At 41.9% G+C, this 12,460-nt stretch overlaps 1 protein-coding gene across 1 annotated transcript in view; it reads right to left on the reverse strand.

Annotated features, from left to right (window-relative positions):
- Positions 1 to 7,200: 7,200 nt before the first annotated feature.
- LOC101990564 (immunoglobulin kappa light chain-like) overlaps positions 7,201 to 12,460 on the reverse strand; it is a 91,879-nt gene continuing 86,619 nt past the window's right edge. Inside the window, exons 3-4 of the mRNA XM_026787973.1 lie at positions 10,902 to 10,937; positions 7,201 to 7,719 (exon numbers count right to left, since the gene is read on the reverse strand). Of these exons, the coding sequence (XP_026643774.1) occupies positions 7,400 to 7,719; positions 10,902 to 10,937 (356 nt within the window). The 3' untranslated portion in view covers positions 7,201 to 7,399. The remainder of the gene's footprint in view (positions 7,720 to 10,901; positions 10,938 to 12,460) is intronic.

Genomic DNA, 12,460 nt, shown 5'->3' on the forward strand with positions numbered 1-12,460 from the left:
CCTGGCAGTCTGAGTTTCTAAGTAGAACCATGTCTTGCTTGGACTCTTGCCCCACATCCATTCTAGAGAATTTATCAGCAGGTTACCAAGAGAAAGTCAGATAATATATGTCAGGTGCAATTTGTCCTTTTCCCCCAGTATTCTCTCTGTCACTAAGCTTTATTCCTAGCACCCCTGTCCCCATTTTAAAATTTGAAACTACCAATTTTCACTCATTCAAAGTAAATTGATTCTTCCTGTGATTCTGCAGGGTATGCGTCACCTTCTTTTCATCCCTATAATTCTGAGCTGTGCACACCTCAGGCACAGATATACCTTAGGACTTTCCACTGCTGTTCATCAGCATCTGAGATAGAGCCTGGTACATTTGGGGTACTTAATAGATGTTTGTTGAATAAAAGCATAAACTGAGTTCAGGTCATTACGTTTACAAGTTCTCCAAACATTGTCTTATTGTATTTGATAGGATTTGTTCAAATTCCCTGTATATGGGCTAGGCTGTTTGATGGATTATAAGAGCATCAATGGCAGGAACTATGGATCATTTGTCACATGACTTTATATTCTCCCCTATTGGCACTATTGCAGCATCTGAAAGGGCACATGAGAGTGACTTAGCTTTTCCAAGTCTCCTGCATTCTGTCATATCATGTCAATGTATGAGTGTTTGAGGTCCACTTACATTTGAGTCTTAGTGAACGTATGCTCTGGGACAGTGATGCAATCATGACTTATACTTTCTTAACTGCTCTGATCACAATCGCAAGCAAAAGCATTGAGGATTGCAGAGCAACTGACAAGCGTGAGATAGAATGCTAAAAAAAGAATAAATGGCTGGGAGTCAAACTTAGCCTTTAAGTAACTGGAGAACTGGAGGCAAATCTCTGCCAGTTTCTCATCTATTGTCCCCAACCCCAATCAGCACCGCAGACAGAAACTGGAGCCAATGCATGCTGTGCCTCTAGTCTGGGACTGGATCCTTCTGTTAATGTTTATTTAATATCTGGTAAGGTAGAGAGTGTGGTTCAGGAAAACTCCACCTTAGTTCTTCATGCTTAATATCAAGTCTAGAAACTTTCGTCAAAACTACAAAACAAACAAAAACAAAACCAAAAAACCTTAGGATAACTAACCAGTTAGAGTGGCATACACCCTTAATGCCAGCACTCAGGAGGCAGAGGCAGGTGGATCTCTGTGAGTACAAGTCCAGGCTGGTTTACAGAGAGAGTTCCATGACAGCTAGAGCTTCAAGCCCTGTTTCAAAAACAAACAAACACCAAAATAAAACAAAAAGCAAAACAAAAAACCCCCAACAAACAACTTGGGATCACTTTAGAGGGCACATTTACTAGCTTAGCATAATCTGAACAGTATTATCTGCTAGAAATGGATTATAAAACACATATAAAATTTAAAAATTTCTAATAGTCCCATTATAAAAATAAGCCTGTGAAATTAAACTTATTAATATATTGATTTAACCTAATATAGCCATAGTATTACCATATTGACATGTAATAAAAATGCAAATTATATCATAGCAATTATTAATTAAACATATATTGTATAAACTCTTTAAACTTGGTGTTAAAAAGTTGTAACACATCTCAGTATGAACGTCTCTCCCTTCACAAGGGTGCCCAGTAGAAGCAGTACATCTATGAGAAGATAACAGGGCTTGGTATAGACACCAGCTTCCTGGGGGTCTGGTTTTAAGAAAGAACCAGATGCTGCTGGGTTGACACAGAGAAGAGTTACGTATTAGACTCATCAATAACTTTGCCAAGGCTGAGTACAAATCACAGACAAACAGGTATCCATCTTGGCTTCCCTTTTCTCCTTCCTGTTTCAGTTCTTATCTTGCATCAATCAGCCTTGCCCCCTCTTTCTCCTCCTCTAGCTTCCTCCACTCCTTTCTTAATTTCCTTATCTCCCTCTTCCACCATTCTCCTCTCTCCCTTTACTTTTTCTCCAAAACAATTTATTTAACTTGTTAACTTTGCAGAAGCAAATTTTAGGAAGCCCAGCTGATTCTGGAAATTCTTGCTTTTAAAAGGAAATGTTTTAACTAAGTCTTTGAGAGTTTCCTGCATTTAATTGTACTCACCAAGCTCCTTCACTAACTCCTCCCAAATCTACCCCTACCTCTCTACCCCGACTTCATGCCCTCTTTCTATTGTTAAAACGACCCATTGACTCCAGTTTCTGCTGTCTGTACTCCCCTGGCAGTGAGGCCATCCACTAGAATGTGTTGGATCTATCAGAAGCCAGATTTTAAAGCAAACTGACTCTCCCTTCCCCACAAGCCATCAACTGTCCATAGCTCCTTTCCCCACCTCAAAATTCTTTCATTTATAGACAAAAAAGTTACAAATGGAAAATTACTGCTCATTCACAGTCACAGAGGACCCCACTCTGAGATGCAGACATTAAAGCTAGAAAGCAACTTCGAGACTCCAGAGGCAGCTCTTCGTTTTCAGAGAGGGAAATCACACACCTAAGGAACCAGGATAGGGGTAGAGGAACATGGATGCCTTGACAGGAATGACAGAAGGAGGTGGTGCGTTAGCTCTTGTCCCAATCTGTGACACTAAGCTCCTCTGCCCACTATCGCGAAGTTCTAATCTTTCCTCCTGTGTTCCTGACTCAGTATAATCTACACACTGCTCCTAAGATGTGTGGGCTTTTTTATTATCTAGTGATTGACTCCCCCTCTGCATCATGAGTGTGGGCCTGTCTCTTCTCACTCATTGGCAAGCAAGCCCCACACTGTGCTAAGAATCTATCTGACCTGGAGATGGGACACCTTCCTTGCTATGGGTGGGGAATGCCATGGTAGGCCCTTCCTGCTTTTCCTTAGCTGTTCTCCTTCTCCTCCTTCCCTCTTCTCCCTCTTCCCATTCACTATGTAGCGCTGGCTAGCCTGGAATTTATTATGTAGACCAAGATGGTCTGGAATTCACAGAGATCTGCCTGGCTCTGTCTCCTGAGTGTGGGGATTATTGTTTTCATTTCTCCTATCTTTTTCTGGTTTTCCATCTTTAATTCGCCTTCCATTGTTTTCTTTCCCTGCTGCATCTTTTCCACCTAATTCCTACCATGAGACTCATGGGACTTGGTGCGGAAGACATAGTCCATCCTGCACATCACTGAAGGCACAATGTGCCATCCACTGGCCAGGCTCGCTGCGCTCTGAATAGGAGGCCTGCTGTGTGTCTAATGCCATGCATTTGCTGCTCCTTTTTTTTTTTTTTTTTTTTTTGGTTTTTCGAGACAGGATTTCTCTGTGGCTTTGGAGCCTGTCCTGGAACTAGCTCTGGAAGACCAGGCTGGTCTCGAACTCACAGAGATCCGCCTGCCTCTGCCTCCCAAGTGCTGGGATTAAAGGCGTGCGCCACCATCGCCCGACTTTTGTTGCTTCTTTTAACCTTTATAATTTCTTGCCTGTTCGGTGATTGCCATCATCACATGCATCACACACATAAGAAATTGAGTCTCATGCAAGGTAACGAACTTACACAGCCAGTACCTGACACAATTGAAGGCTAGCTCCACAGTTTCTAGTTTAGAGCAGAAAGCGTGTGTGCTACTTACCAAGAGAAGCAGTCCGGATTTCTTGTGTATTTGATCTTTAGCTCATGTTGATTCTAACTGTCCAAATTTGAGGGGCTGTAGAGGCTTGTGAGTGGACACAGTCATCTCTGGGCACATGAACACCTGAGGGCCAACTCATAAATCTAGAAGGAAGGTCCCCGAAAGCTAAGCTATCCTTTTGCCTGTCTGCATTGTACTGTTTCTTGGCTATATCCTAACAAGTTGTCATACACTGGGGCTTAAAACAGTAGGAAGTTAGCTTCTCACACACAGTTCTGAGGCTAGAAGTCTTAGGCATAAAGCATTGGTTGGGTTGGTTTCCTCTGGATGCTTTGAGGGAGAAGCCATTTCCTACCTCTTTCCCAGCCTTTGGTTGCTCCAGATAATCTTAATCTTCCTTGACAGCCGCCATGTCACCCCAGTCTGTCTCCACAGTGATATGGTGCACCCTCTGCATGTCTCCAATAATTAAGATTCTTCTCTAAATAAAGAAGCCAAACATTGGATTTAGGACGCATTTGGATTCAGTATTGTGGAGAGCATGGGCCTATGCGCTGTAAGGCTTTCCTCAGTTAGGATGTCCACAAAAGATTGTCTTTCTAATATGCTTGGATTATCCACACAAACCTTCCTTTTAGTATCATGCTAATATAAAAGCTAAGCAGAATCTCACCAGGTGGGGAACAGCTGTTTGGGCAGAATGTTGCTGCAGGGGAATCTTCTTTGGTGAGAACGCTTTGGAAGCTTTCAGGCTCAATCCGTGTCTGTTGTGACTGTCTTCAGCTGTGGCAGTGGGAGACTGGCACTGATGGAGGTCCAGGAGGTCCTTGAGAATGTAGGCCAATGGCTAACACTGACAGATGGGCCAATGTGGGCCTAGGGACAGTGCAGGAAGTTCAACAGCCACCAAAGCCAGGGCCGCACAGTCTCAACACAAAGGCTAGAGAAGCCACATCTCAGGAGCACTACAGAGCAATCCCAGAGACCTTTCCCAGAGTTCCAGTTACCCTTTCATTTTTGTGCTGTCAAGACTCACAGCTTTGGGCTGGTTCTCTAGCACCTTGGGGGTAGGTCATTAGCATATCAAGGCCTGTCCTAAGCCTAGCTCTTACCTGAGCTGCCCAGTGACCTGCCAGGGTATTGCTTCTGAGGCTTAGGTCTTATTTGATCTATTTAGTGGCCACCTCAGGCATCATATTATTTCAAGCCACAGAAAATGGCTTTGAGTTACACAAATGGTTTTTAAGTCATGTTCCTAACTAGTATGGTCTCATCTTCAATGTGACCTCCATCTGCTTTGTCCAAATAGTTATTTATTGCATAATTACAATATAATGCCAAAATGAAACATTTGATATTGATATAATGTTTGTATACATCTTTAAACCATTTTATCACATATCTAGATGTATATAACCACCACTGCAAGCAAGACAGTGATTCCATGACCTTGAAGACTCTCTTTGTGACATCCTCTTGATAGTCCTGTTTGCTTGTCTCTACTATCCCTAGCTCCTAGGAATCTGTGATCTGCTCTCCTTCTCTCGGTGTAATTTCAAGATTGTTAAATAAAAAGAATACATCTTGTGACATTAGACTAGTTTTTTTTTTTCACTAAGCACAGGATGCTCAGAATTATTTCAGAGCATCTCTACCTATACCTATACCTATACCTATACCTATACCTATACCTATACCTATACCTATACCCTTCCTTCCTTTTTGTTGCGGGCACTGTTGTAGTTTAGACTTGAACATATATGTTTTTAAGGAGCATGATCAACATTCATCTATTTTTCTCTTGTTTGGGTCTTGATGGATCTGGCTTCAGAATCTTGCCTCTCAGAAGAGGTTCGCTTTGCATTCATGGCCAGATTAGAGGCGTTGTTGATTGCTAAATTTGGTTCCCAGAAACGGGTGAATAAGTCCATGGTATTTGAAAAGACAAATTAAAAAAACAAAAAACAAAAACCAAAACCAAAACCTGTAAAGTTTCAAAAAATGGATAGCAATGAATATTCTGAAGAATATTGGAAAGGGAAGGAGTAGGAAACTGGATTGTGTCTCAACTGAGGGAGGGAATAGTCTTAATTACTTCTCTACTTCCTTCAGAGTGTAGGCAGAGAAGGTGCTTAGTAAATGTGTACTGAGTGGATTATCCCATGAGGGGCTAAACCCAGGGGCCCCCAGGAAGAGGGGGAGGGGGAAAGTAAGTGTTATGAATCCTCTTCCTTCCCAAATACAACCTTTGATACTGGCCTCTTCACACCTGGACAAAGCTATTGATATTCCTTGGCCCATTGCTGAAGGTCTCCCTCATCCCATTTTTATACACGGATATTCCTAGTTTGATGGATGGAGGAGGAGACAACAAGCAGGTATCATGGGTTTGACTCACATTTTGTAGTCTGAGCTCTGAAAGGTAGGATAACAAAGGACACAGAGAGCAGAGCTAGGAATGTGGTCATTTATCCTGGATCCCCCATTCTTGTCTTTCCGACCTTGACCTGTGATCCATACCTTCTGTCCTTTCTTATCTATGCACTGGGTATTAGGCAATTATTTATGTGCAGTTATTATGAAATATGGAACATACAGAAAGAACATAGATCCCAGTACGATAATATGAATTTTCACAAAGTGGCAGCCCACACTGAGAAACAGAGCATCACCCCCCATCTCCAGGGTTCCCTTCTTGCTGTGTCATAACTTATCCCACCTCCAGTAATGTGTCTCCCAATTTTTAATTTTGTTTTTACCTAGTTTTAAACTTATATGGATGAAAAATACCCAAATGTCTCTTCCTTTTTTTTTTTTGCTTACTAACATGTTTATGAGACTAACCTATGTTGTTGCTTTAGCTGTACTTCATTAATTCTCTTTATTGAGTAGTAGCTCAATTGTGAACATACCAAAATTTAACATTTTGGTTGTTCAAGTTTTAGGCTTTCATAAATGAGTCTCTGAACTCATTTACTCCTTAACCATTGGTTGCTGCTTAAGGTTTCTGGTGTACAGAGACAGGCATTTGGCCAGTGGATTATGGCCAGAAATAACAAAGATCACCTCTCAGCTTTATGGAACATTTCCATAATTTTGATGAATACGTTTAATCTTGTGGACAGTGTCCAGCATTACCAATGGCAGATAGGAGTCAATCCATGTTTAAAAAGACAATGAAGAGCAGATGAAGCTCAGGTGCTATGATGAGCATAAACCTCTCCCTATTGCTTGTTCATTTATGTTCTCTCTGCTTCCCATGGTAAAACTCTCCACTGCTTTGCCCAGTTTTCAGGGTGGGCTGAATCAGTTCACAGAATATGTGCTTGTGAGAACTGTCCCCTTCTGGACTTTGAGGACTTAGGAGAGGAAAACTAGGAAGCAGGCCTCCTCCAACCCACCGTGGCAAGGGGTGAGATGTGAACCTTAGAGAGGGCTGCCATGTAGGGGACAGTCACAGAGGGCAGGTGGAGGATTTTTCTTTTTTTTAAGTGTCATGGATTTCAGGGCAATGAAATATTTAACTTCTTTAGAAGAGAAACAAGGTAACTACAAAAACAACGCTTAACGACCTCTTAGGACGAAAGGAGACAAAGATGTCAATTGCAAAGAATCACTTTATTCAATATCTTCCCCAAATATCAGCATGATAAAAGCCAGGGAAAGGGAGGGGGATGAGGTGGGGAGAGGGTTTGGAGTACTGCAACATCGGCAAGGTCAGCTGTGGAGACAGCTCTGAGACCTTAGGAGGGAAGATTGAGGATGGCCCTCGGGAGCAGGTGGTGGTGCGTCAGGACCTCGGGCTCTAACACTGGTTCTTGTCGAAGCTCGAGACGATGGGTGAAGTTGATGTCTTATGAGTAGCCTCGCAGGTATACACGCTATGGCTATCATACTCTGATTTGGACAACGTCAGGGTGCTGCTCATGCTGTAGGTGTTGTCTTTGCTGTCCTGCTCAGACAAACTGTCGACAGAGCCTTGTTTCTCACTGCCATCTACTTTCCACTTGACACTGATGTCTTTGGGGTAGAAGTTGTTCAGGAAGCACACGATTGAGGCGCTTCCAGTCTGTAACTGATCGTTGGATGGTGGGAAGATGGAGACAGTTGGCTTAGCATCAGCCCCTGAGGAAGGAAACACACAGCGTGTATGAAGCAACAGGGAAGGTTTCTCTTTGTGTGCATTGTATGTGGACAGTCACATTGTAGACAGACACACAGAAAAGCACATTTATTCTTCAGAATAGGAGAATGAGGCCAGTAATCTTGTTGGATTTGAGTTATTCTCTAGCTCCTGGCTACTTCTTTGGAAAGTTAATTGTGTCTGACCTCTTGAAGCTATTCCCAGACTTCGTTCTATACCTGTCTTCCCTGAGACTGTTCCCCATCAGCTGCAGTGGTTCCATGCTTCAGAGAGAGAGAGAGAGAGAGAGAGAGAGAGAGAGAGAGAGAGAAGAACAGGCCAGTTTATCTGACATCCCTGCGCGCCTAAGGTAGGAGCAGAAGTTTGGCTTTAATTTTCTCCTGCCTCTTTCAAGAATATTCAGATTTCAACCACTCTATGGCTTCTTTTGGTGTGGCCAAACTAGAGACCCACCCTAAGGATGGGGCTTTGAGCAAGGGTCTGTGTTTGGGTGGATGTCTACCAACTCTCTCTCAGGTCTCACCAAGGCCTCCAGGTGAGACCTGGGCCCTGGTCTGAGGGCCTGAAACCACATGGGGGAATTTTTAGCCACACCAGAAGAGGTCAACTGTAATCTTGGCCACCTGCCTCAGAGAAACTGTCTGGCTTCATTTTTGACCTTCAGCAGCTGCCAGATGGCTTCTCGGAAATCCCCCTCTGTTGGGGATGCCAACCCTTAGGTGACAGAGTAATAGTAAAAACACAAACCGAGAGCCCTTTTGCCAAGAAAAACACAGAATTATGAGCAGCTTTGCTTCCCCTTCAACTAAACTGCAGTTTTAAAAGGAGTTGACATCTTTTTAAAGTAATTAAAATTGGTTAAGTAACTTAAATGACTCTAAAACAGTTTTAAGAGTTTCAAAAGATTCTTAAATAGTTGTGGTTCACTGCAGAAGGCTCAACCACAAAAACAAATTAGTAAACAATTCTAGAGGTTATGGAATTAAAATAACCAGGTTAAACATTTTTCTATCACTGAATTAAAATACTGGGAAATATGTTTATTCTAAATTTTATTAGTCATATTTTTGTACAAAGAAAATTAGCCTACCTAACCAGTTAAAATTTGTGTCACAAATTTAACTTATTTTAACTAGTAGTATGCCATATAGTTTTAATGAAATTTAATGGGATCTCAGTCAAAGTAGATTTATCATGACATATGAGTGCTAATTCAGTTTCTCTGGTACTGATTTTACCTGTAAAGAATTATATGCACTAAGATCTTAATATAACAAGGGAAATTTTTCGGCCTTTTACAATCCCTTAGTGGGAAAGTAAGGGAATATAATGATAAATGCATTTTATTTCTGAAATCTCCAGTTAGTCACCTTTTCCCCATGTTAGTGAACTATCTATCACATCTGTATTCTCTTTCCATTAATGGCGATGCTCTTATCACTGTGCCTCAGGAAAACGAACCGCACTGAGCGAAGGTCGCTACCGCGGGGTTCGCGTAGCCCTTGGCGGCATGGCCGCGAAGTCATTCAGTCATAAAGAGGCGACTGCGGACTGGACCGTTTTTTAGCGGTAGAAAAATACGATCAAGTAATTATGGGGGAAAACAAAGGGCCATATATCTTGCAAAATCTTGGCCATTAAAAAAGCCTAACTTACTTTTTGAGCATTTGGACAAAACTTTATTTCTACTATTATAATTTACATTCATGTAGAAATGAGACAAAAAAAAGAGCTATCTGCCAAAGCCTTGTTCCTATAGTCTCTCATTTTCACAGTTTGTGACACATTTTAGACTCTAAGAGTCACATTTCCTCTGATTATTCAGCAAGCCATCTTTTCTACCTGCCAAGCAGGCATACTTTTAAACATTTTACTGATTTTTACTTCAGGGCTTGGTACTGATTTTTGTAGTGACAAAAAACTATGAGACAAAAGAGGCCTAAGGCCCCTCACTCAACTGCGCTATACCACATTTAATGTAAAACTCAACACAAACAAATTTATGTCTGTTCTCAGAGCTCCAAGTCCCCCTTTTATCTGCAGTTTTCCCCCTTGAGTATCAGCGTATCTCAGTGAGAAGCTTGGCTTCCACGTCCATTTTTAGAGCTGAACTGACTTTAGCTCTTGCCCATCCTGAAGTGCCCCTACTCTCCTCTCCCCAAATCTCCCACCTAAGCTTCTAGAAGTCAACACTTAGTTAGACCCCAATCTCAGACGGCAATAGACAGTAACTACTTAAACTCCATCTAGTCTCTGGACAGTGACCACAGTATTAACTAACTTCTCCCCAACTAAAGCCTCTTTTTTCTTTGCCCCTAATCTCAATAGCTGATAAACAGAAAATCTGACATTGTATGGCATGCCAACTACTTTCCACTTTCTCAAGATCAACAGATTTTCTGCTGCTCAGCTAATTTCTGGAAGTGACTTTAACTCCTAACACGAAGATTTTACACATAGAAGAAAGAAGAGAAAAATGCACTTACGTTTGATTTCCAGCTTGGTGCCGGCTCCGAACGTGAGCCACAGTGAGGACTCTGACAGTTCCCCTCAACAAAAACCTGCCCCTGAAGCCAGGCCAGCTGGATTGGCCAATTCAGAGGGAAAACCCGGCTCTTTCTGCTCCATTCCCCTCACAAAGCTGCTCTCACACATCTAGCATGATTTCTTTGCTCAGCTGCCACACTGGCTATTTTCTGGGACTCTTCTATGGATGTATATTGGTCACCAGGAAGGACCCAGTTAGCCAAAGTATCACAAACTAACAGAAATGACTCAACAGAACTAAAATTCCACAACTAATTGAGCAAAAATCTACTTACGTTTGATTTCCAGCTTGGTCCCTCCGCCGAACGTGAATCACAGTGATTCACGTCAATGCCCCCCTCTGCCAAAATCTGCCTCTCAAGCCAGTCCAGTTAGGTTTGCCAGATTCAGAGAAATACTATTTCTTTCCTATCTCTTTCACAAATCCTACTTTTTCTCACAAATCTGACATGAAGTCAGTCTGTCCGTCTAGCTTCTACATTGACTGAATTCTGGTGCTGTTCTATTTAACTTTTGGGTTACCAAGAACAGTTCATTTAACCAAAAACATCACAACTTGCACAAAAGACACAATGGGACTCAAAGTTCACAAACAGTTGAGCAAAAATGTACTTACGTTTGATTTCCAATTTGGTCCCTCCACCGAACGTGTTTCACAGTGACAGACTTTAACTTTCTCCCTCTACAAAAACCTCCCTGATGGACAAGTAAGTTTCCCTCTTTCCCCAGTTTAATTATGTTGGTTTAGAAAGCCAACATTTAGTGACTAGCCAGCCTCCTGTGGAGCAATTTTCCCTCCTTAACACCTAATCTGAGAATGGAGTTTGTTACAATCCCCTAAATCCCATTAAAGAAAAAACACAAAGAAGAACAGAGTAACCTGGTTAGACAGAGAAGAAGCAGTTGAGAAAAATACTTACGTTTGATTTCCAGCTTGGTCCCAGCTCCGAACGTGTATACACACTGATTCCCTTTCCCTTTCCCCCCACACAAAAACTGAGTATTGCCTTCTGACTACTGAGCAGGGCCTCGCCTGGAACTATCTGTTGTCTTAATCCCTACACTGACACTTGATCTTCAGAGAACATGCACAATCTATTCTCAGCTTTGCTTACAGAATTATTTTTCTTTGCCCTGGAGAATGTCAGATTTTGCACATTACTTTTAGACACAGAGACCATGAGACACAGACAACGAAGGAAAGAGAGTTTGGATTCTACTTACGTTTGATTTCCAGCTTGGTCCCGGCTCCGAACGTCCACCACAGTGGTAGTGCTTCATTGTCTGGCTGTACAAAAACCCTCCACACCGAAGAGGAACAGAGCTGTAGGGCAGCTGCTAAAGCTTAACCCCTTCTCCAAGCATGCGTGGAAGCTCTCGGGCTTCTCTCAGAGAAATGCTTATTTTCATAGATTAGATTTAAATTTGTAGGAGATAATTTATTTTATTGTGTGTGTGTGTGTGTGTGTATACTATTATACATTATCTCTCTTTAGCATACAACACAGGACTGCTTATTATTCATTCAGTTAAAAATAAAGAAAAACAGGGGCTGGGGAGATGGCTCAGCAGATAACAGCACTTGCTGTTCTTCCGTACGTAGGACATTGGTTCCCAGTACCCATATTAAGCAACTCACAACTGTCTGTAACTCCAGCTCCACGGAATCTGATACTAGTTTTTGGCCACTACCACAAACACATGGCACTCACTCACTCACACATAAATAAATTAATTACAAAAGAAAAACCAAATAAAGAATAGCCATTTCTTTATAACGTTTCCAGGGGCGAGTGGGTATGGGGATTTCTATGAATTATAAACTTGGTTATTAAGTTAGAGCTCAGTAGAATCTCTCAGCTAAAAATAATTTAAGACTGACTTTCTATTTGAACTTCTTTGCTTTAATGCTATTTCATAAAAGGTACACTAGACACATACACATATAATATAAATCAAGGTTCATATTTTGAATGCACTTTGGAACTGATTCATGGGTGACAGATGAGGCGGCAGCAACCATCAATAAAGGAGAAAAACTTTTACTCATGGATTGATCTATTGTTACAGGGCAGGTAGTGATGGAGGAAGGTCATTGGTTAATTAAATAAAGAAGCTGCTTGCCCTGATAGGTTAAAACAGGAGGGAGGAGTAAACAGAGCAGAATGCTGGGAG

The sequence above is a fragment of the Microtus ochrogaster genome (genome assembly GCF_000317375.1).
Source record: "Microtus ochrogaster isolate Prairie Vole_2 chromosome 14 unlocalized genomic scaffold, MicOch1.0 chr14_random_3, whole genome shotgun sequence".
NCBI classification, from domain to species: domain Eukaryota; kingdom Metazoa; phylum Chordata; class Mammalia; order Rodentia; family Cricetidae; genus Microtus; species Microtus ochrogaster.